The sequence below is a fragment of the Scyliorhinus torazame genome, chromosome 3, assembly GCF_047496885.1.
Source record: "Scyliorhinus torazame isolate Kashiwa2021f chromosome 3, sScyTor2.1, whole genome shotgun sequence".
Classification (NCBI taxonomy): Eukaryota; Metazoa; Chordata; class Chondrichthyes; order Carcharhiniformes; family Scyliorhinidae; genus Scyliorhinus; species Scyliorhinus torazame.
In genome coordinates, this window is record NC_092709.1 from 131,796,226 (window position 1) to 131,822,203 (window position 25,978).

Below are 25,978 nucleotides of genomic sequence, written 5' to 3' on the forward strand. Positions count from 1 at the left end.
ATTGAGGTTGGAAGCCAGCAGCCAATCCTTATCTACATATATATAAGTTACTTATTTATTTATTTTATGATGTTGCTATAATTTCAAAGTTGACACTAGACTTTAAAATGCAGTCCATGGTGTGTTTCTAAAAAAATATATTTAGCATGCACATAGTCACAGAGCCAAGCAATAACCTGGCAGATGTGGTGGTGGATTGGGGTGTGGGCATGGAGTGATCATTGGATGATGGTGTCAATGGGAGAGTCAGCTGGAGCCTAAGAACATCCCGTCAGTCTATCTATCTCTCTGCTGAGGGCATCAAACAAGGCAAATGATAGGAGTATAGACAATGAAGATGGGAGATATGCCCAGACTCCCCTGTAAAAAGGCCGTTCTCCCTGGCAGGATTCTCTGGTCCCGCCGGCAGCGCACCCTCTGCCGTGGGTTTCCCGGTGATGTGGGTGGCTTCAATGGGCATTCTCAGTGACAGCGACTGGACCAGAGAATCCCTCCCAGCGAACAGCGCACTGCCCCCTGCTGCCAAGAAACACAGAGCTGGGAGGCAGAGAATCCCTCTCAGAATATAAAAACAATTAAAGTGTCAGAGCAGTTGGAACATTGCAGAATTGCTGTCTCCAATGTTTATTGCCATTTGCTGGGTCAGGGTTCACCTGGTGTGCACACCGAACTCCCCAGTGAAATTCCCCCACCAACCCCAGTGTCCATTTTGAATGGGTTCATGCAGGGGAATCTTGGGCTAGTCGTCAGGCAAGCAGTCTGATGGCACAAAGACAATGGAGAGAGAGGTGGAGAAGAGATAAGAACTGCAAAGCTGGGGTAATAACCCTGTACTGACTCTGACACACATTGTACCATTTGGAGCTGTTGCTAACTAATTCCATCATCTTGTTCTGATCATTTGAAACTAGATTGTGACAGCTGCTCCCCAGAAGTTTAAGATTGATATTCTACCTGTGGATGATGGGACACCAAGAATTGTTACCAACCTGGGACTACAGTGGCTGGAGTACATGGACAGTAAAGTAATTCAATTTCCAGCATAACATAAACATGAAAAGTTTTATTTGACAACTAATTTTATAATGTGCTTTGCATTACATTTGCAATTTATTTGAGTTTGATGCAATAGTTAGATGGTAAAATGATCAGCTGATATAATTTCTGATGCTGCAAAAGAGTGATTGGGCAAAAAGCCTGTCTTGATAGTTTCAGGGAAAACAAGTAACATTGCTTCAAAAACAATGTTTTCTTTGGTCCAGCACCAAAACTGGTGCATTTGCTGCAGAAACTTAAATGAATGCTTCCAATGAAAAGCTAGTTCTGTCTTTGACAACAATATGAAGGTATGGGACAAGAAAGAGCTGTCAAGTCTATTGAACCGGTTCCTTCCTCTGATCCTTCCCATTGAGGATCGGAATTGACAATTAATGCCCACATAAGAGCCTCATTCTGCCACCACTGGTTTCAACCCAATGATGGACAGGGAAGTTGCCATGTGAGTGCATGACCAGCTAACTAAGGCATGTTTGCCCGTGGACTCCTGGGGGGAAGTGGATTGGGTCCTTTATTCAAAGGGACATGGTGCCTGATTGTTGGAGCGAGCGTCTGGAAGGTGGGGCACAAGGAGATGCCCCTTACCTTTGCTGCCAGTCCCCTCAAAATCCCCTCACCGATAGCCTTCTTCCTGCCATCACTCACTTGTGGTGTAGTACCGACCGCAGCCACCATCATAGAATCCCAACAGTGCAGAAAGAGGCCACTCAGCCCATCGAGTCTGCACTGACCTTCTGAAAGAACACTCCCCTCGGGGTCATGTTTCCACCCTATCCCAGCAACCCCACTGAGCCTTTTGGACATTAAGGGATAATTTAGCACGGCCAATTCATGCATCTTTGGACTGTGGGAGGAAACCGGAACACAGCCAGGAAACCCACACATACAAGGGGAGAAAGTACAGACAGCACACAGACAGTTACCCGAGGCCAGAATCGAACCTGAGTCACTGACACTGTGACACAGCAATGCTAGCCACCATGCCACCCCCTTCAATCTTGTTCCGCCATTCATATGCCTTAATCCCATTTAGCGATCTTTACTTGGTATTCTTTAATACCCTTATCTAACAGAAAACTACCCTTTCAATCTTGAAAAATTGATTTGGCTTGAAATCACCAGATTTTTGTGGGAGTTCCAGAGTTCATTACACTTACATAGGTGAATGCTTCTGATGTCACTACTAAATAGCCTAGCACATGCAAACCTTGCAATCACTTCCAATTAGTTTTTAAACCTCCTTCCCCTCTCCCCCCCTGCCCCCCAGAAGCCATTCTCAGTAGTTCCATGCCTCTATGCCTAACAGTTCTCCTTCCCAATGCTTTCTCTTACTCTCTCTCAAACAGATATCCCACTTTGGATACTGCTGGGGGGGGGAATGGCCTCTCAGAGGCAAGCAGCAGCTGCCAAATCTACGTCACCGTGGGGGGCTCTGCTGCTCTGATGGGTGAGGAAAAGCCAAGTGCCAAGGCTATAGTGACAGGGGATTCAATAGTTAGAGGCACAGACAGAGGCTTCTGTGGTCGGAAATGTGAATCAAGAATAGTATTTTGCCTCCCTGGTGCCAAGGTCCATTGAAAACAGCGCGGGAGGAGAAACAGCCGGGAGATGCAGTGGTTGCTGGTTAAGTATTTTATTTTTACCTGTATTTAAGTTGGGAGGTTGCTAAACCCGAGATACTGCACTTGTGGTGTCCCCCACCCTTCCACCTCCTCTAAGCGGGTGAGTGAATATCAGGTAAGCTCTTTCTTTCTTTTTCTTGTTTTTACCGCAAGTTATCCAGGGGGGATGGCAGGGAAGGCAGTGCAATGTTCCTCCTGCAGAATGTTTGAGGTGAGGGACGCCGTCAGTGTCCCTGCTGATTTCATCTGTGGGAAGTGCACCCATCTCCAGCTCCTCAGAAACCGCGTTAGGGAACTGGAGCTCGAGCTGGATAAACTTCGGATCATTCGGGAGGCAGAGGTGGTCATCGATAGTAGCTTCAGGATGTAGTTACTCCGAAGAATGAAGATAGATGGGTGATGGTGAGAGGGGCTGGAAGGAAGCAGTCAGTACAGGGACCCCCTGTGGTCGTTCCCCTTAGTAACAAGTATACCGCTTTGGATTCTGGTGGTGGGGGGGACTTACCAGGGGTAACCAACAGTGACCGGATCTCCAGCACTGAGTCCGTCCCTGTGGCTCAGAAGGGAAGGGGGGAGTGCAGGAGAGCAATAGTTATTGGGGACTCGATAGTTAGAGGGACAATAGACGGTTCTGTGGCAGCAAAAGAGACTCACGGATGGTATGTTGCCTCCCGGGTGCCAGGGTCCGTGACGTCTCGGACCGTGTTTTCAGAATCCTTAAGGGGGAGGGGAAACAGTCACAAGTCGTGGTACACATCGGTACCAACGACATAGGTAAGAGTAGGGACGGGGATTTAAAACAGGAATTTAGGGAGCTAGGGTGGAAGCTGAGAGCCAGGACAAACCATGTTGCCATCTCTGGTTTGTTGCCGGCGCCATGTGCTAGCGAGTTGAGGAACAGGAAGAGAGTGCAGATAAACATGTGGCTGCAGGGATGGTGTAGAAGGGAGGGTTTCAGTTACGTGGATAATTGGAGCACATTCTGGGGACGGTGGGACCTGTACAAACAGGTCGGTTTGCACCTGAACCAGGGGGGCACCAATATCCTGGGAGGAAAATTTGCTACGGCTCTTGGGGGGGGGGGGGTTTAAACTAATTTATCAGGTGGATGGGAAAACGAGCTGTAGTCCAGAAGCCAATGTTGAGAGTAATGAGGTACTGAGGAGGTTATCAAGGTCGCAGGAGTGTACCGGCAGACAGAAAGGTGGGTTGAAGTGTGTCTACTTTAATGCAAGGAGCATCCGGGATAAGGTAGGTGAACTTGGAGCGTGGATTGGTACTTGGGACTACAATGTTGTGGCCATTACAGAAACATGTGGCGGGATTCTCCACTCCCACGCCGAAGTGGCCGCGCCGTCGTGAACGCCGTTGAGGTTCACGACGGCGCGGAACGGCCCCGGTCCCTACCGATTCAGGCCCTGACGATGGGCGCGTCATCTACACGCGCCAGGTCTTGTCGCCCGCGTAAAAGCGGCGTCGCATAGATGACGCGGCCGGCGCCGCATAACGGGCGTCATCCGCGCACGCGCGGGCTGGCCGGCGCCAACCTGCACATGCGTGGTTGCCGTCCTCTCTAAGTCTGCCCCGCAAGAAGATGGGGGACGGATTTTGCGGGGCCGCGGAAGGAAGGAGGTCCTCCTTCAGAGAGGACGGCCCGACGATCGGTGGGCACCGATCGCGGGCCACTCCACATTCCAGGTAAAGCCCGGTGCAGGATCCCCCCTCGCCCCCCCACAGGCTGCCCCCTCCCCAGCGTTCACGCACCGCCCACGACTGCAGCTACCAGGTGTGGACGGCGCCGGGGGGAACCCGCCGTTTTGGCCTGGCCACTCGGCCCATCCGGGCCTCAGAATAGCGGGGGTGCCGGAGAATCGCCATTTTCGGTGTCTCCTGCAATTCTCGGGCCTGCGGCCCGCGAAACTCGACCGGGCCTTTCCCGCCGCTTGGGAGAATCGCGGGAGGGCGTCGGACCGGCGTCCCCTGAAATTTTGGAGGCCCAGGCGATTCTCCCAACCGGTGTGGGAGTGGAGAATCGCGCACCATGGTTAGAACAGGGACAGGAATGGTTGTTGGAAGTTCCGGGGTATAGATATTTCAGTAAGAGTTGGGAAGGTGGTAAAAGTGGTGGAGGAGTAGCATTGTTAATCAAGGATAGTTTAACGCTGCAGAAAGGCAGTTCGAGGGGAATCTGCCAACTGAGGTAATATGGGCTGAAGTTAGAAATAGGAAAGGAGCAGTCATGTTAGAACATAGAACATAGAACAATACAGCGCAGTACAGGCCCTTCGGCCCACGATGTTGCACCGAAACAAAAGCCATCTAACCTACACTATGCCATTATCATCCATATGTTTATCCAATAAACTTTTAAATGCCCTCAATGTTGGCGAGTTCACTACTGTAGCAGGTAGGGCATTCCACGGCCTCACTACTCTTTGCGTAAAGAACCTACCTCTGACCTCTGTCCTATATCTATTACCCCTCAGTTTAAAGTTATGTCCCCTCGTGCCAGCCATATCCATCCGCGGGAGAAGGCTCTCACTGTCCACCCTATCCAACCCCCTGATCATTTTGTATGCCTCTATTAAGTCTCCTCTTAACCTTCTTCTCTCCAACGAAAACAACTTCAAGTCCATCAGCCTTTCCTCATAAGATTTTCCCTCCATACCAGGCAACATCCTGGTAAATCTCCTCTGCACCCGCTCCAAAGCCTCCACGTCCTTCCTATAATGCGGTGACCAGAACTGTACGCAATACTCCAAATGCGGCCGTACCAGAGTTCTGTACAGCTGCAACATGACCTCCCGACTCCGGAACTCAATCCCTCTACCAATAAAGGCCAACACTCCATAGGCCTTCTTCACAACCCTATCAACCTGGGTCGCAACTTTCAGGGATCTATGTACATGGACACCTAGATCCCTCTGCTCATCCACACTTTCAAGAACTTTACCATTAGCCAAATATTCCGCATTCCTGTTATTCCTTCCAAAGTGAATCACCTCACACTTCTCTACATTAAACTCCATTTGCCACCTCTCAGCCCAGCTCTGCAGCTTATCTATATCCCTCTGTAACCTGCTACATCCTTCCACACTATCGACAACACCACCGACTTTAGTATCGTCTGCAAATTTACTCACCCACCCTTCTGCGCCTTCCTCTAGGTCATTGATAAAAATGACAAACAGCAACGGCCCCAGAACAGATCCTTGTGGTACTCCACTTGTGACTGTACTCCATTCTGAATATTTCCCATCAACCACCACCCTCTGTCTTCTTTCAGCTAGCCAATTTCTGATCCACATCTCTAAATCACCCTCAATCCCCAGCCTCCGTATTTTTTGCAATAGCCTACCGTGGGGAACCTTATCAAACGCTTTGCTGAAATCCATATACACCACATCAACTGCTCTACCCTCGTCTACCTGTTCAGTCACCTTCTCAAAGAACTCAATAAGGTTTGTGAGGCATGACCTACCCTTCACAAAGCCATGCTGACTATCCCTGATCATATTATTCCTATCTAGATGATTATAAATCTTGTCTCTTATAATCCCCTCCAAGACTTTACCCACTACAGACGTGAGGCTCACCGGTCTATAGTTGCCGGGGTTGTCTCTGCTCCCCTTTTTGAACAAAGGGACCACATTTGCTGTCCTCCAGTCCTCTGGCACTATTCCTGTAGCCAATGATGACATAAAAATCAAAGCCAAAGGTCCAGCAATCTCTTCCCTGGCCTCCCAGAGAATCCTAGGATAAATCCCATCAGGTCCCGGGGACTTATCTATTTTCAGCCTGTCCAGAATTGCCAACACCTCTTCCCTACGTACCTCAATGCCATCTATTCTATTAGCCTGGGGCTCAGCATTCTGTTGTTAGGAGTTTTCTCTAGGCGCCCAAATAGTAATAGAGATGTGGAGGAAGAAATTGCAAAGCAGATTATGGATAGGTGTGGAGGTCTCAGGGTAGTTGACATGGGTGACTTTAACTTTCCAAATATTGATTGGAACCTCTGTTGGTCGAACAGTTCGGATGGGGCAGTTTTTATACAGTGTGTGCAGGAGGGTTTCCTGACACAATATGTGGATAGGCTGACAAGAGGTGGGGCCACATTGGATTTGGTACTGAGTAATGAACCAGGCCAAATGTTAGATTTGTTTGTGGGAGAGCACTTTGAAGATAGTGACCACAATTCGGTGTCTTTCACTATTGCAATGGAGAGGGAGAGGGCCAAAAGGCATGGCAAGGTTTATAATTGGGGGAGGAGTAATTATGACGCGATTAGGCAAGAATTAGGGAGCATAAGATGGGAACAGAAACTGTCAGGGAAAGGCACAAATGAAAAGTGGAGCTTGTTCAAGGAACAAATACTGCGTGTCCTTGATAGGTATGTCCCTGTCAGGCAGGGAGGAAAAGGCCGCGTGAGAGAACCATGGTTCACAAAAGAGATTGAATGTCTTGTCAAGAGGAAAAAGGAAGCGTATGTAAGGATGAGAAAACAAGGTTCAGTTGGGTCGCTTGAGGGTTACAAGGTAGCAAGGAATGAGCTAAAAAAAAGGGCTTAGGATAGCTAGGAGGGGGCATGAGAAGTCCTTGGCGGGTCGGATCAAGGAAAACCCCAAGGCCTTTTACTCTTATGTGAGAAATAAAAGAATGACCAGGGTGAGGTTAGGGCCGGTCAAGGGCAGTAGTGGGAACTTGTGGCTGGAGCCAGAATAGAAAGGAGAGACGTGTTCTCCTGCTCTACAGTGTTCACCGAGGAGAGGGGCTATGTTTTTGAGGATGAGAGTGTGATAGGCGGGTAGGCTGGAGGGGGTAGATGTTCTGAGGGATGATGTATTAGCAATTTTGAAAAACCTGAGGGTCGATAAGTCCACTGGGCCAGATGGGATATATCCTAGGATTCTTTGGGAGGCAAGGGATGAGATTTCAGAGCCTTTGGCTTTGATCTTTGGGTCCTCACTGTCCAATGGGATAGTACCAGAGGACTGGAGAATGGCGAATGTTGTTCTTCTGTTCAAGAAAGGGAATAGGAATGACCCTGGTAATTATAGGCCGGTTAGTCTTACTTCGGTGGTCGGTAAGTTAATGGAAAGAGTCCTGAGGGATAGGAGTAATTACCATTTGGAAAGATGCAGCTTAATCCGGGATAGTCAACACGGATTCGTGAAGGGTAAGTCTTGCCTCACAAATTTGATTGAATTCTTTGAGGAGGTAACTAAGTGTGTAGATGAAGGTAGAGCAGTTAATGTCGTATACATGGATTTCAGTAAGACGTTTGATAAGGTTCCCCATGGTCGGCTCATGAAGAACGTAAGGAGGTGTGAGATAGAGGGAAATTTGGCCAATTGGATAAGTAACTGGCTATCACATAGAAGACAGAGGGTGGTGGTGGTTGGAAAATTTTCAGACTGGAGATCAGTTACCAGCAGTGTACCACAGAGATCAGTGCTGGGTGCTCTGTTATTTGTGATTTTTATCAGTGACTTGGAGGAGGGGGCTGAAGGGTGGGTCAGTAAATTTGCTGATGACACCAAGATTGGTGGAGTAGTGGATGAGGTGGAGGGCTGTTGTAGGCTGCAAAGAGACATTGATAGGATGCAGAGCTGGGCCGAAAAATGGCAGATGGAGTTTAACCCTGATAAGTGCGAGGTGATTCATTTTGGCAGGACAAATTTGAATGCGGATTACAGGGTCAATGGCAGGGTTCTGAGGAATGTGGAGGAACAGAGAGATCTTGGGGTTCATGTCTACAGATCTCTGAAGGTTGCCACTCAAGTGGATAGAGCCGTGAAGAAGGCCTATAGTGTGTTAGCGTTTATTAACAGGGGGCTTGAGTTTAAGAACCGTGGGGTTATGCTGCAACTGTACAGGACCCTGGTGAGACCACATTTGGAGTAGTGTGCAGTTCTGGTCACCTCATTATAGGAAGGATGTGGAAGCATTGGAAAGGGTGCAAAGGAGATTTACCAGGATGCTGCCTGGATTGGAATGTAGGTCTTATGAGGAAAGGTTGAGGGAGCTAGGGCTTTTCTCATTGGAGCGAAGGAGGATGAGAGGTGACTTAATAGAGGTTTATAAGATGATGAGGTGGATAGATAGAGTGGACGTTAAGAGACTATTTCCTCGGGTGGATGCAGCTGTTGCAAGGGGGCATAACTATAAGATTTAGGGTGGGAGATATAGGAGGGATGTCCGAGGTAGGTTCTTTACTCAAGTGAGTGGTTAGAGTGTGGAATGGACTGCCTGCTGTGATAGTGGAGTCGGACACTTTTGGAACTTTCAAGCGGTTATTGGATAGGCACATGGAGCACACCAGAATGACAGGGAGTGGGATAGCTTGATCTTGGTTTCGGACAAGGCTCGGCACAACATCGAGGGCCGAAGGGCCTGTTCTGTGCTGTACTGTTGTATGTTCTATGCCACGGAACAGTTGCAGGGCATTCTGGGGCAGGAAGGTGAACAGTCAGTGGTTGCGGTATACATGGTACCAATGACATAGGTAAAGTGAGGACCTGCAAGCCGAATACAGGAGGTTAGGAGATTAACTAAAATGCAGGACCTCAAATGTAATAATCTCTGGATTACTCAGTTCCACGCTCCAGAGAGAGCAGGAAAAATAAGACACATCAGATGAATGCGTGGTTGGAGAGGTGGTATAGCCGGGAGGGATTCAGATTCTTGAGGGACTGGGATCGGTTCTGGGGAAAGTGGGAACTTTACAAACCAGACGGCTTGCACCTGGGCAGAGCTGGGACCAATGTCCTTGGGGAGGCTTTTGCTAGTTCTGTTGGGGAGTATTTAACCTAGTATGCCAGGGTGTGGGATCCCAGGAGTAGGATCAGGTAGACCAAATTCAGATCAGGGAAATGAAGGTAGAGCTAGTGATGTATACGATGTAGTGATAGGCTTGGGATTACCGGAGAAGCAAGGGTTAAAATGTGTCCAGCAAGGGAAAATGGTGGGGATGAACTGTTTGTATTTCAATGCAAGGAATATTACAAACGAGGTAAATGAATTAAAGGCACAAGTAGACACATGGCAGCAGGATGGTGTCGCTATAACAGAAACCTGGCTAAAAGAGGGGCAAAATTGACAGCTCAATATCCCTGGATAAAGAGTCTCCAGGCAGGATAGAGTGGGAGATTTAAAAAAATGAGGGGGAATAGCACTAAGGGTTAAAGAATCAATTCCAGTTGTGAGAAGGGATGATATACTAAACGGCTCAACAAACGAGGCTTTATGGGTTGAGGTTAGAAATAAAAAAAGAGCTGTTTCACTACTGGGAGTATACCATCGACCCCCAAATAGTGAAAGGGAGACAGAAGAGGAAATATGTAGACAAATTTCTGCCTGGAAGAACAGCAGGGCAATAATAAAAGGAGACTTTATCCCAATATCAACTGGGATTCAAACAATATAAGGCAAAGTGAGGGAGAAACATTTATGCAATGTGTCCAGGAAAATAGTTTCAATCCATTAGTGACAAACCCAACAGTTTTAGACCTAGGCTTGGGGAATGAAAAAGGGCAAGTGGGTGAAGTGACATTTGGCGACCATATCGGGGACAGTGATCACAATTCAGTTTGACTCAGTATTACCAAGGAAAAGGACAGCGATAAAGCAGGAGTAAAAATTTTGAACTGGAAGAAGGCAAACTTTGCAGACATTAGAAGGAACTTGGCTGAGGTGGACTGGCCAGCACTGCCAGAGGATAAATCTGTGGAAAATCAGTGGGAAGCACTAAAATGCGGGATCTTAAATGTACAAAATAGACATGTTTCCTCCAAAAATAAGAGTGGTACTGCCAAATCTAGACTCTCCTGGTTGTCTGGAGGAATACAGGAGAAGATCAAACAGGAAAAGAAAGCATACGATAGGCCCAAGAACTAAGAACTGCAGATAGCCTAGGCGATGGGAAGTGCCGGGGAAAAGTCAAATAAGGAAGTCAAAGAGAGGGCATGAAAAAGAATTAGCAAGTAAAGTTAAAGAAACCCCAAAGATGTTTTACCAGTATATTAATGATAAACGGTCAGTTAAGGAAAAAGTGGGACCTATCTGAGATGAAGAAGGGAACTTGTGTGTAGATGTAGAGGATGAGGAAGGGTTTGAAATGAATATCTTATTTCCGTGTTTACAAAGGAAATGGATGATGCAGATATAGTAGTCCAGGAGTAACACTGTGAGATATTGGATGGGATAAACATAAAGAGAGAGGAAGCACGCAAAGGATTGGAATCCTTGAAAGTTGATTAGTCGCCAGGACCAGATGGATTGTTTCCGAGGCTACTGAAGATCAGGGAAGAGATAGCAGATGCTCTGAGGATGATTTTCCAATTTCCACTAAATACAGGGGAGGTACATGAGGACTGGAGAAATGCAAACGTGATTCCATTGTTCAAAAAGGGATCGATGGAAATGCCAAACAATTATAGGCCAGTTAGTCTTAGCTCGGTGGTGGGCAAATTAGTAGAATCTATCCTGAGCGATAGGATTAACTGTCACATAGAAAGGCATGGACTAGTCAGGGATTGTCAGCATGGATTTGTTAAAGGAAGGTCTTGTCTCACAAATTTGATTGAATTCTTTGAGGCAGTGACAAAGAAGGGTTGATGAAGGTAGTGCAGTGGATTTTGTATACATGGACTTTAGCAAGGCGTTTGACAAAATGTCACATGACAGATTCATCAAGAAAGTGAAACCTCATGGTATACAGGGCAGTGTGGCAAACTGAATATAAAGTGGGCTTAGAAACAGGAAACAAAGTGTAATGGTCGATGGTTGTCTTTGCAATTGGACAGTTGTTGGTGTTCTACAGGGCTCGGTGTTGGGGGCCTTACTGTTTGTGTTATATATTAACGATTTGGACGTGCACGTGGGAGCATCTTCAGGAAATTTGCAGATGACACAAAGATTGGCCAAGTGGTGGACACTGTCTGCGTGGGTTTCCTCCCACAAGTCCTCTCCCAGCATATTCCTGGCAAACGTCCAAGCTGGATGAACTTAACGCTAGACTTACCTCTCAGAGGGAAGTACGAGACTGCTGTGTGCTCTGTTTCACAGAGACATGGCTCACCCCGCCTCACCGGACTGTGCCATACAACCTAAAGGCTTCTCAATTGACCGGGCCATCAGGCAAAGCAAAGGGTGGAGGGATTTACCTCCTCATCAACTCCCTCTGGCGCTTGGATGTGGTGACCCTGGCGACCTACTGCTCCCCGGACCTGGAATACCTGACCGCGAAGTGCCGCCCATACTAACTTCCACGTGAGTACACTTCAGCCATTATCACAGCGGTCTACATCCCACCCCAGGCAGAAGTGAGGAAGGTGCTCGACGAACTGTACACAGTTATAAGCAACTACGAAACAAAACACCCGGAGGCCTTGCTCATCGTGGCCGGAGACTTCAACAAGGCCAACCTCAAGAGTGTACTGCCAAAATTCCACCAGCACATCTCCTGTCCCACCAGGGGCGACAACACTCTTGACCACTGCTACTCAAAAATCAAGGGCGCCTACCGTTCCATCCCCCGACCGTACTTTGGGAAATCAGACCATAAGACGGTGCTCCTTCTCCCGGCATACAAGCAGAAACTCAAGTGGGAGAATCCAGCTAAGAAGGTCGTGCAGTGCTGGTCCGAGGAAACAGAAGAGCTCCTACGTGACTGCTTAGAGACAGTGGATTGGTCCATATTTAAGAACTCAGCGACCAACTTAAATGAGTATGCCACCATCGTCACAGACTTCATCAGCAAATGTGTGGATGACTGCGTGCCAAAGAAAGCAGTGCGTACATTCCCCAACCGGAAACCATGGCTCAATCGCGAGATTGACTCCCTACTGAAGGACAGGTCTGAGGCGTTCAAGTCAGACATCCCTGACCTATACAAAAAATCCAGGTACGACCTCCGCAAAGCCATCCGAGATGCCAAGAGAGAATATCAAACCAAGCTAGAGTCACAGACAGACTCTCGGCGGTTGTGGCAAGGACTAAACAACATAACGGGTACAAAGCGAAGCCGAGCAGTATCTCTGGCAGCAGCGCACCCCTCTCCGATGAACTCAATGCATTCTATGCTCGGTTCAAGAAGGAAACCAACAATCTGCTGTTGAGTGCCCCAGCAGCCCATAACTCACTCATACCCACCATCACAGCTTCCGAAGTCAGATCAGCCTTCCTGAAAGTGAACCCTCGGAAGGCGACGGGCCCGGAAGGGATCCCTGGTCGTGCACTCAGAGCATGCACGACCAGCTGGCAGAGGTGTTCGCGGACATCTTTAACCTGTCTCTACTCCACTCCGAGGTCACCACCTGCTTCAAGAAGACCACCATCATACCGGTGCCAAAGAAGTACCAGGCAACGTGCCTCAATGACTACCGTCCGGTGGCCCTGACTTCAGTCGTAATGAAGTGCTTCGATAGGTTGGTCATGAAGCGCATCACCTCCATACTCCCAGAATGCTTTGATCCACTGCAATTCGCATACCGCCGCAACTCCTATTTATTGACCACAGCTCTGCCTTCAATACCATAATCCCAGCCTAGCTCACATCAAAGCTCCAAAACCTAGGACTTGGCTCCTCACTTCAACTGGATCCACAACTTTCTGACCCACGGACCACAATCAGTAAGAATAAACAACAACACCGCCTCCACAATAATCCTCAAAACCGGGGCCCCGGAAGGCTGTATACTTAGCCCCCTACTCTACTCCCTATGCACACACGACTGCGTGGCAAATTTTGGTTCAAGTTCCATCTACAAGTTTGCTGACGATATGACCATAGTGGGCCGGATCTCGAATAACGACGAGTCAGAATACAGGAGGGAGATAGAGAACCTAGTGGAGTGGTGCAGCGACAACAATGTCTCCCTCAATGCCAGAAAAACTAAAGAGCTGGTCATTGACTTCAGGAAGCAAAGTACTATGCATACCCCTGTCAGCATCAATGGGGCCAAGGTGGAGATGGTTAGCAGTTTCAAAGTCCTAGGAGTGCACATCTCCAAAAATCTGTCCTGGTCCACCCACGTCGACGCGACCACCAAGAAAGCACAACAGCGCCTATACTTCCTCAGGAAACTAAGAAAATTCAGCATGTCCACATTAACTCATACCAACTTTTACAGATGCACCATAGAAAGCATCTTATCTGGCTGCAATATCACAGCCTGGTATAGCAACTGCTTGGCCCAGGACCGCAAGAAACTTCAGAGAGTTGTTAATACAGCCCAGTCCATCACACAAACCTGCCTCCCATCCATTGACTCCATCTACACCTCCCGCTGCCTGGGGAAAGAGGGCAGGATAACCAAAGATCCCTCCCACCCGGCTTACTCACTCTTCCAACATCTTCCATCGGGCAGGAGATACAGAAGTCTGAGAACATGCACAGACTCAAAAACAGCTTCTTCCCCGCTGTTACCAGACTCCTAAACGACCTTCTTATGGACTGACCTCATTAACACTACACCCTGTATGCTTCATCCGATGCCGGTGCTTATGTAGTTACATTGTGTACCTTGTGTTGCCCTCTTATGTATTTTCTTTTATTTTCTTTTCATTTCATGTACTTAATGATCTGTTGAGCTGCTCGCAGAAAAATACTTTTCACTGTACTTCGGTACACGTGACAGTAAATAAATCCAATCCAAAAGACGTGCTTGTTAGGTGAATTGGACATTCTGAATTCTCCCTCATTGTACCCGAACAGGCGCTCTCGTGTGGTGACTAAGGGATTTTCACAGTAACTTTATTGCAGTGTTAATGTAAGCCTACTTGTGACACTAATAAAGATTATTATTATCACATCATGGCTGATCCACCTCAGCTCCATCTTCCCGCACTATTCTGACTTCCCCCACCACCCAAATACCGACCTGACTACCCCCCCAAACTAATCTGCCGACCCCTCTAGACCATATCTGATTAACCCCGACTCCTTCTCCACAACATGACCAGACCATCCCTCTTGACCCATCCTGACTACCACCTACCCACTCTCCCACCTACCCAGCTATCTGCCCGACCCACCCGTCACCCGCTCTACCTACCACCGACTGCTCTACCCACCCCTGACTGCTCTACCCAGCCCCAACTGCTCTACTCATTTTCAACCGCTCTACCCATTCATTCATTCATTCTCTCAACCATTCACCCACATTCAGACGGGACATTTAATCTCACCATAAGGCAGCTAGTGCCGTAGAAAAGAAGCTTGTCCTGCCTCCCTCCACCCGACTAAAGCACATTGAAGGAGCTCTCTGAGGGATGCTGCATTTCACACTTCTGGTAAAGCTGTGTTCAGAAGTCATGGATAGAAGTGCGGAGTACCATTGAGACGGGGGAAATAGCGAGCGGAGCAACAATCCAGTGATGATTGACGCTCTTTGGAAGATTTGCGCCCATGTATTAATTCTATAAATGTTGTCCATTGCTTGTCTATCATTGTATTTTTAATGTACTTTCCCAACCTGCCTTGGCCAGCTTGCTCTCATATCTACATAGCTTTCTTTGGTTCGTCATGAGGGTAGATAAACCTTTTGGTTTACAAAGTGGCAATTTACTGGTTAGCTGTTGAATATATATTTATAGGTGAATTAAATTTCAAGTTATTGATTGGAGTAAGGAGTTGTACGCAAGGGCCAAATGAGGAAGGATCATTACATTTCTCCACGTAAGACTTGGGGAAAGTGTATTCATTTTAGGACTTCATTATAGGATCTGGCAGTTGCAGTTTACCATTCCACCCAAGTAAATTATTTCACAGCTGAAAACTATTTATGAGTGTTGTCACTCTCCTGTCCATTACTGAATAATCCTTATATTGCCTATTACATTTCTTGGCAGATGATATCTATCTGTAACACTAACACTACAGAGATCCAGTCCATTTATCAGGATAAGTTTCAATTTGACCATCCATGTTAAAGGAATGCATAAAACGGGAAAGCTGTCTGAAAGTCTACAAGCAGGTGATGAATCTGGGGCCTTTAGTAAGCCAGAAGTATTGGAAATGAAAAAAGAACCGTTTGACAGCAATAAAAGCTCTCAAACCAAGTGGAATAGATGCTGACTGTGAATCTGAGACCGGGGGAAAAAAATAACCGAGCCATCAAGTGGCCATCATGTGCAATTGCACTGTTGTAACAAAAGAGGAAGAATAAGTGCAAAATGTAGTGGTAGGAATTTATACTGACAAAGGTTGAAGAGAAAGTTTAGCGAAAAAAGTGGCAAGCCAAGAGGAATTTAGGTGGTGCACTTCCAACTTGGGGCTGGTTTAGCACAGGGCTAAATAGCTGGCTTTTGAAGCAGACCAAGGCAGGCCAGTAGCGCGGGTTCAAATCCCGTACCAGCCTCCCTGAACAGGCGCCGGAATGTGGCGACTAGGGGCTTTTCACAGAAACTTAATTTGAAGCCTACTTGTGACAATAAGCAATTTTCATTTCATTTCATTTTCATCACAATCTTGGGTCATAACTTTAATCGAAGTATAATTGCCTCACATTTATTCTAAACCATCCAAATATCTTTAATTTCAATCTGATTGGCTGATTATAATATGTGATTTTGTCACTTTCTGTAGAGCTGCAACAGGCTACAAGTAAACTTGAGACAAATTTAAAAACAAATTAATAGTTCCAGTAAACCTAAGGCAGTTCAAACATTTCAAACACTGATTTTTGCAGTTAGTGTTATTTATGCCTTCTACCTAACAACAGCAACTTGCATTTATATTGCATCCTTAAAGTAGCAAAATATCCTTGGGTGCTTCACAGGAGTATGATCAAACTAAATTTGTCCCCGATCCACATTAGGAGATATTAGGGTAGCTTTGTTACCGAGGTAGTTGTTAAGCAGTGTCTTAATGATGGAAAGACTGGTAACGAGGCGTAAAGATATAGGGAGCGATTTTCCAGCCCTTACCTCCAGCGGGATCTTCTGGTCAACCCCCCGTGGTGTGTTCCCCAGCAGTAGGGTGGGTGAGCCACATAAATGCCCATGGACTTGGGTGGGACCAGAAAATCCCACTGGCAGCCAATTGCTCACTGCATCCGTCACCATTGGAACCCGCCGCAGGAGGGCCAGAAAATCCCAGTTGTAGGGAAGGAATGCTCGAGGCAACTGAAGGTGCAGCCATCTTTGGTGGAGTTATTAAAATCAGGGATGCACAACAGGTCAGAGTTAGAGCAGCGCAGACATCTTGGAGGGTTTTCAGGCTTGAGGAGATTACACAGGTATGGAGGGGTTGCCTCAGTGAGAGTCAGTCCATTTATGCCACTTTATTGAATGCACATTATCTTAAATAACTTATTTCAGCATCTTCTGTTCCAAGAAAATATCAGTCCTGTTGTTCAAATAGATGCAGGGTTCCGATCTGCAGTCAGACCTCTAAATGGCTCAAGTCCTCATTTAAAATACACCGAGCACATACGTTCTATTTTATGCAACATATAGATTTTTATTTGATATGTAAATAACATTTGATGACGCTGCCTGAACCAATATATAATCCTATACAAATTAACATGAAATCATAAATGAAAACCTATAAATAAAGAATAAATAAAAACTATGAATAAATATGAGCTCCGAAATAGAAAAACAGATTTTCTGCCAGGTTGTTTATTGAATAATAATACCATCTGTAATAAAACAAACTTGAATAATTAAATTTGTGTTTAAAACCAAATTGAATACAGGAGTTGGGATGTCTTGTTAAAGTTGTACAAGACATTGGTAAGACCATGCATGGAATACTGTGTTCAGTTCTGGTCACCCTCTTATAGGAAGGATATTGTTAAACTAGAAAGACTGCAGAAGAGATTTACGAGGTTGCTACTAGAACTTGATGGTCTGAGTCATAAGAAGAGGCTGAATAGGCTGGGACGTTTTTCCCAGGAGTGTAGGAGACTTAGGGGTGATCTTGTGAAGGTCTATAAAATAATGAGGAACATAGATAAGGTAGATAGTCGACATCTTTTCCCAAAGGTAGATGAGTCTAGAACTAGAGGGCATAGGGTTAAGGTTAGAGGAGAGAGGTACAAAAAAGACCAGCGGGAAATTTCTTCGCATCGAGGGTGGTGAGCATCTGGAACGGGTTGGCAGTGGTAGAGGCGGGTACAATTTTGTCCTTTAAAAAGCAGTTAGACAGTTACATGGGCGGGGTGAGTATTGAGGGATATGGACCAAATGAGGGCAAGTGGGACTAGCTTAGTGATAGAAACTGGGCAGCATGGACCAGCTGGGCCAGAGGGCCTGTTTCCATGCTGTAAACATCTTCGACTCTATGAAACCAAGATTCATAGGCAGCACGGTTATGCAATGGGTAGCACAGCTGCCTCAGGGTGCCAAGGACCGGGTTTGATCCCAGCCCCGGGTCACTGTCCATGTGGAGTTTGCATATTCTCCTTGTGTCTGCGTGGTCTCACCCCCACAACCCAAAGATGTGCAGGGTAAGTGGATTGGCCACGCTAAATTGGCCCTTAATTGGAAAAAAATAATTGGATACTCTAAATTTATTTTTTAAAAACGAAGATTCACAGCGATTAAGGCCTGGATTTTCCTGGAGGTAGGCTGCCTCGTGAGGAATTTCAAAACAATAACTATGACCCGATTCAAGGATTCTATGCCCCCAACCGCCCCCCGCTTTCATGGCGTCAATAATTTACGCCAGCCCTGTGAGTTCACACTCTGCACTCCCAAGCTGACATGTTTCATTGTAAGGGTTGGCATCTCACACACATCCCTCCACCAAATGTTCTTAGAGACAGGTCAGATTCTTCATAACCTGTGGCGCATGGGCCCTCTGAGGAGTTATGAGTCTGGATTTCAGAACCTTTTGGAAACTAGTGTTGCTAACTTTTGGTTGGTTCAATTGGCTCTGTTTTATAACCTTTGCTCTCGAGTCGCCAGGTATCTTTATGATACCGCCACGAGGTTCAAGTTCAAGTAATGATCAATAACTCAATACACCAATTAGTAAGATTCAAATCAAAGCACATTTATTATACACAGTAATCGCTACTCATGCATAAATTCTACTTCTAAGCTACTTCTACAACTAACAGGCCTATACTTAGCTTTGGACTGGCCCACCAGGTCAGGGGAGCAAATGGCCTTTCATTCGGGTTCTGAGTCTGCGGGATTCGAGGTTGGTATGGACTGGTAGCTAGGAGCGCCTATCTCATCGCGAGCGTTAACTTAAGACTTACTGGATTTCGGCGGCAGCTGCACCGGTCACTGTCAAGGGTTGGTTTGCATTGCTGAGTGACCCAGTCAAGAAGAACGATTTGAACTTGGGGGCTTAACTTTATAGTCCCCAGGGGCTTCCCGCCTTTCGGGGCGGACCCTGTACCTGGTTCCAAGTGATTGGACTTTGTTCCAATCGCTTGGTTCGATTTCTCCAATACTGGAGCGGTTCCCTGATCGATGGGCGGTCTTGAGGTGTCCGTTAACCTCTTTTGTGTTGGCTCCTGCTGGCGCCGAGGAGTCTGGCTTGGCTTTGTTTATCCCAAATGTTTCGATTGTTCCTGGGATCGCTCATTAGTATGTAGATGGCTGCTACATTATTATGCAGATGGCTGCTTGTATTGATTCTGTCTGGGCTTTTGCAGAGTTTAATACACAGTAACTTGCACCTGCCGGTTTCTGACTGTGTTGGCTGAATTTCTCTGCAGCCTTTGCTGTTCTCCATTTTACGTCGGGAGTTGGCCAACCCAGGTGGCTACACCCCCTCCTTGTGATCCTAACGCGAAGCGTGAAGGATCACATAACTGCGTTGTTTTTCATTCCCTGACCGGGCGAGCACTCTTCCATGGCCTCTACACTGACCATAACTATGCAAAAAATTTTAACTGACGATTCTGAGGGGCGCTATGTCAAACAGGGACATGCATTACAAAACAAGAAAATCGGAACCTCTAGCTATCCTTAATAAACTACACTCACTCAAACATTTCATCACACTAACTTCCTAAACCATACAAACAAATCATAGCAGTATTATACACATTTTTCTGGCTTGGCAGTCAAGCTCAGGATTGTACAATTGCTCATGAACATTTCTTTATTTACAACAAATCGCAAACGAATGCTCTTTATTATAGATCGCGGGGGTCTGGTCATATCCGAAAATAGGGGATCTTATCCTATATACCGGGGTGCGAGCGTGGTAGGCTCTCCTTCTCCATTTTCTCAGACGAATAGTCTGCACGATGCACCAGAGTATCGCCAATACTAATAGGGATTCTATCAAGTAGGACAGGGAGTACCAGGTTATAAACCTGTCACACCAAGATGGTGTGGTGTCGCTTGTGACTGGGCTCTGGGTACTGTGGGGAAGTGAATCATTAACGGCTGGGGGAGTTGAGGTCAGGGGATTCACGTTCGCGCGCAACCAAATGTCCATTAGGGTTATGAGCCACGCGGAGGATGTCCTCATGGTTCTTCTCTTCTCGTCTCTTCTCTGGTCCTGGAGTTCTGTGGGATCAAGCATAGTGTTTGCTACTGTCTTGGTTTAATATCTCGTATGATAGCCTGACTGTCCTTTAGTGCCAATTACTCCCTTTATAATTGGTCACTATGTGTGACTCCCTAATTTTTTTTTTCAAAAACCAAATTTCAGGACAAGACACACTTACAAATACTGAACCAGTGCGAGCCGTCTCGCAGACTGTTCAGTTTACCATCCAAATGTTTGAGGATGTAAATAACCTAAGGGTTACCTGAAAACAAAACAAAACCTTTTGAACCAAACTTGCCGACATGAGGTGCGTATGGGCCGCGACGGGTAAGATTTGGATGGAGTCCCCGGGTAGGACGGCGACCAATGCCGTGTATGCCCTACCCGAGCGTAGCTTACCAGAGGGGGTTTCCCAGGCAGGACGGATCCCAATGCCGTTTCTCCACTGCCTGAGCAACCGACAAGAACGGGCAAGAAATGTAGTCATTGTGGGGGGTTGCCATATTGGTTCTTCCTTCGAACCAAAAGGGCAGTTACGAACGGGGGTCTGTGTTTCCGTCGCCAGAAGAGTTCCTCTGAACTGACGTCTGGGACATTAACAAGTCTTTGCGGACAAGTTCTCAGAGGTTTCGGTCGAAAAATAAGGCGTGGGGCTGTGGGAAAAAAATATCCGGTCTAATATACAACATTTAACAGTACAAGTACAAACAACATCAAACATGCTGCAGGTTCCATAAGAAAGGACACCGTTTTCTCCCAAGCGGTTCCTTTTAAAACATCATCTGGACACCTCAGTTATCGGTTGCGAACAGGGTCGCAAAGGGGTTCACGTTTTGGGAGTCAGACTCAAAGTCGTCATCTTCTCCCAGATGCCAAACTCTCGAGTGTATCAGGGCTGATAGGGCTGCTTGATGTGATTTTGGATCGCTCTCGTCTTTCCGGACGAGTCTGTATGAATAATCTCGGTGCCAATAGGTGGTGTCTAGTTCTGTGGGGACGGAATCGGGGTCGTCATTGTAGGTCGGTAGTGGGGTTTGTTTAGGAAAGTGATCGTGAAGGGATCACTCGAATCGTGGTCAAATTCGCTGGGTGTCGGTCCTGTTGCATGGGGATAATAGGGAGGCGTGCTGTGGCTATTGTCCGAGTCACAGTCGTTGTCGCTGCTGCTAAAGTCTGTGGGCGTTCCGGGGCGGAGTGTATATTTCGGGGGTGGAGTTGAGGTTGAGTCCGTGGCTGGGCTGGACGTGTTGGGGGAGGATAGGGTTACGTTGGTGTGGGCGGGGCGTGGTCTGCTGCGTCGAGCATGACGTGGTGTGCGTGGTTAGACTGTGTTCCATATGCCTTCATCTGGTTGATATGGAACTACGCAGTCTTTCCATTGGGGTACTTTATTTTGTAGACGGAAAGGCTTACTTTGTCCGCAATGGAGTACGGACCCGAATACTTTGGTGACAGATATGTGCTGGGGTTGTATACGGAGAGCATGACTTGCTGTCCTACACTGAACTCAGTCGCATGCACTGTCTTATTGAAACAGGCCTTGCTCTGTTTCTCTCTTGTGCCCAATTTCACTGCGGCTGCTAGCTGAGCCGTTTTTACATTTTCCACTAATTGACTGCGTTCTCGTGTGTGAAGGCCGTCACTTCGGGGCTGGTCAAATCTAATCCTAATAAATATTCTGTGCCTTTCATGGGGCGTCCGGTCATGAGAGTGTGTGGGGTGTAACCTGTGGAAGTTGAAACCGTATTTCGCAGAAACATCAGTGCAAAAGGGAGGACTGAGTCCCAAGTGGTGTTGTTTTGCTGGACCATTTTTCTGAGGGTGGATTTTAGGGTCCGATTCATGCGCTCCACAATACCACTCGACTGGGGGTGATATGCAATGTGGAATTTTTGGGTAATGCCAAATACCGTGAGGACGTTCTTCATGACACGTCCCGTAAAATGGGAACCTTGGTCGGATTCAATGCTGCGGGGGAGTCCCCATCTCGTAAAGATGTGGTGGGTTAGGATCTTGGCTGTGGCCTTTGCCGTGTTTGTTCTGGATGGGAATGCTTCAACTATTTTGTAAACGTGTCTATCACCGCGAGTACATATTTATAACCATTCCTGCAAGGGGGCAATAGCCCTATAAAATCAATCTGGAGGTTAGTCCAAGGGCCATTAACGGGTCGGGTGTGACTAAGCTGAGCCTTTTTTGCGTACCTGTCCGGGTTGTTCTGGGCACATATAAGGCAATTCTCAACGTAGTGAGTTACATCGTCTTTTAAACTCGGCCACCAACAGAGCTGCCTGAGGTGGGAACGACTCCCTGATGTCCATGACTGCCATGGAACAAACAAATGTGCTGGTTCCTGTCCTGTTCAGGAACCACATAAAGGGTGTCTTTTAACACCACGCCGTCATGTGTGGTCAGAGCATTTTAAAATCTATCATAGGGTGCTGGATAGTCTCCTTTTAAAATCTCCCTGAGATTGCTGTGTCCTGCTTCTGGGCCTGCACCAAATCCTCAATATTAGTCTGCGAGACCTGAACTGCATTCACTGGTGCGCTTTTGGGGGGTGTCCAGAAATATCTGTGCCTGGAACCTGCTTTAGCCAGTGCGTCGGCTTTTACATTTCCAGGGGGGGGAGGAACGATGGTGACTTCGAACTTTAACTGTCCCAAAAGTCCTGTTCTGTGCTCACTCTAAAATGTGGTGGAGTAATGGGGCTGAAGGGAGGGGTTTTCCGTCTGCGGAAACAAATCCTCTTGCTTTCCACAGGGGTAGGAATTCCGTAAGGCTGTTGCAGACACAGAGGCTGGCCGAGTATATGTCTGCTGGGCTGGGGAAGGAATCTGGGTGTTCCACTATGTATGCGATGGCCGCAAGTTCTGCTGCCTGCGCGCCTAAGTGTCCAGGAAGTTTTATTGCGATTTCTTCTAGGGCGCGTCCTCAATGTAAATGCCGCATCCTGTTATGCGCTTCCCTTCTAATATTGTGGAAGATCCATCCACATATATCCTTATGGGTTCGCACGTGTCTGTGTGCTTGGGGCTCTGGGTTGAACTACCTATCTTTCTGGGGGGTGTTTTAGCAATAAAGGGGCCTGTGTTGTGGTGTGGAGAGATTATTTCACATTCATGGGGGGTTCCGGGGTACTGTAAGTTGTCGGCTAACAAAGTGTGGGTCTTTGTCCTTTTAACAGTGATGCCCCGTCCCTGCAAAAGAAGGGTCCATCTAGCTGCTCTAATCTGACTAACTGTACCGCCCTTGAGTCGTCCGTCCAGTAAAAGTTGGGTGGGGGTGTGTTCTGACAGGATTGTGATGGGGTTTAGTCCGGTTACGTAAGAAAAATACTGACCTGCCCAAAAAACTGGGAGCAGGTGCCTTTCACAGGCTGAAAATCCCTGCTACACAGCATCTAAAACTCTGGAGGCGTAAGCTTCGGGCCTTAACTGTTCGTGCCGTTCCTGAAGGAGCACGGCCGAAAGGGTGCGGTCTGTGCTTGCTACCTCTATCGCATAGAGGGAAAGCGGGTCTGGAACTTGTCGTGCTATGAGTGCTCTTTTCAGCAAGTCCACAGCATCCGTATGCTACGGAAGCCATTCCCAAGGGGCTCCTTTCTTTAGTAGGTCTGAGAGGGGTGCTGCCTTGCTGGCGAAACCGTCAATGTGGTTTCGGCAGTAGCCAACCAGTCCTAAAAGCGACCGGAGGGCTAAAACGTTCTATGGAAGGGGAAATTCAGCAATCGAGTCAATCCTTTTATGCTCGATCTCGTGTTTACCGTGCGTGATAATTGTACCCAAATATATCACTCTGTTTTCCAAAATCTGGGCCTTTTTGGGGTTAACTTTACATCCAATTGCTTGTAGGAGTTCCAGGAGTTCGGACAGAAGCTCGATGTGCTCTTCCTTGGTGTTTGTCTGCAGTAGTAGGTCGTCTACGTACTGGACCAGACAATCGGGGCGAGAGAATTTGGCTAAACCATTTGCCAGCTGTCGGTGGAAAATGGATGGGGAGTTGTGGAATCCTTGTGGAAGGCATGTCCACGTGTACTGTTGGTTTTTAAAGGTGAAGACAAATTTGTACTGGCACGCCTTTGCCAATGGAATGGATCAGAATCCATTACTGATATCCAAAACCGTAAAGTATCGGGAATTGAGTCCCTGCTTGAGCATGGTCTCGGGACTTGTTGCTACTGTGGGGGCTGCTGCGGGTGTGATTTTGTTGAGTTCCCGCTAATCGATGGTCAGTCATCATGATCCGAGTTCCCGGTAATCGATGGTCAGTCGCCATGATCCATCGGGCTTTCTCACTGGCCAAATCGGGGCATTATTAGTGGAGGCTACTGATCTAAGTACGCCCTGCTCTAATAAGCTGTCGCTTACTTTTGCGATTTCTCCCTCTGCCTCATGGGGAAATCCATACTGCTTTTGGGGTCTAGGGTCAGGTCCTGTGATTTGTACTGAACCAGTCACCCGGCCACAGTCGTGTTTGTGGGTCGCGAATGCTGCCCTGTTCTTTTGTAGAACTGCCCTAACCTGCTTGTCCGTGCTAATTGTAGTCGGGTTAAACTAAAATTCGCCTACTGCGCTAATTTTGTTGGCGTATTCATCTATTGTGAGTGTTGCGAGGGCTCTTGCAGATTTTGCCATTTTCCAGACACATTGGTTGACTGGATCAAAGGGTAGGTTGTGGGAATTCATTGTGGGGGGAGCACGGTAGCATTGTGGATAGCACAATTGCTTCACAGCTCCAGGGTCCCAAGTTCGATTCCGGCTTGGGTCACTGTCTGTGCGGAGTCTGCACATCCTCCCCGTGTGTGCGTGGGTTTCCTCCGGGTGCTCCGGTTTCCTCCCACAGTCCAAAGATGTGCAGGTTAGGTGGATTGGCCATGATAAATTGCCCTTAGTGTCCAAAATTGCCATTAGTGTTGGGTGGGGTTACTGGGTTATGGGGATAGGGTGGAGGTGTTGACCTTGGGTAGGGTGCTCTTTCCAAGAGCCGGTGCAGACTCGATGGGCCGAATGGCCTCCTTCTGCACTGTAAATTCTATGATAATCTATGAAAGTCAATTCCCAAAATGTGTTCTGCTGTGTGGGGTAGGTCGACTAGAACTATGGGGTGCTTGGTGGTGATGTTGCCGATTTGAATGGGTACAAGGGCTGTGATGTGTCCCTGCTGTGAGTGGCCTGTAAAGCCGCTGAGGGTGATAGTGGCTGTAGTGGACCACGTGTCCTTTTGAAAAATGGTGGAGGAATTTATTGTGGTGTGGGACCCTCCTGTGCCCCAGAGAAACTCGATGGGCTGTCCCCGTATTTTTGCTGCAACTACCGGTCGGCCGGACCTATCGCAAAGGATGTCGCAGACTCAACTGGGGGAGCCCGAACACCGTCAGTCCGTTCCGTTCAGGTCCATCTGATCTGAACGGGTGCTCACACTATGTATGGGCTCTGTCTTATTCTTACTTAGAGTGCACGTCTGCTGGCCTCCTTTCGTGGGGCATTGCACTCTCTTGCAAAGTGCCCCAACTGTCCACAGTTGTGACACTCCTGTGACATTGGTGGGGGGCTGTTCTTGCTTTCATTTACCCATGCGGGGTTCTGGTGTGTTTTAACTGCGTGTATGTCTGCTTCGGCCTGCTTTTCTTCGGGATTTTAACTGCAGGTTTGTTTTGTACAGACTGTTCCCAGGCGCGGGACAATCTTTTTACGACTCATTTCTCATTATGAGCCTCCTGAGGGATCATAATTCGCACGAGCTTTTTGTCCTGTTTCTGTGGCATGGGAGATAAGGGTGCGGGTCCATTTGGCCATGTTGTCTGGGGACAAATGGGCATGGTCTAAGTCTC

The 25,978-nt window shown here is 47.5% G+C and overlaps 1 protein-coding gene across 2 annotated transcripts in view; it reads left to right on the plus strand.

Moving 5' to 3' along the window:
* fras1 (Fraser extracellular matrix complex subunit 1) overlaps positions 1-25,978 on the plus strand; it is a 714,708-nt gene that overhangs the window by 573,617 nt on the left and 115,113 nt on the right. For both annotated transcript variants that reach the window (XM_072496214.1, XM_072496215.1), the window contains one exon: positions 912-1,025. In XM_072496214.1, coding sequence (XP_072352315.1) covers positions 912-1,025 — 114 coding nt within the window. The remainder of the gene's footprint in view (positions 1-911; positions 1,026-25,978) is intronic.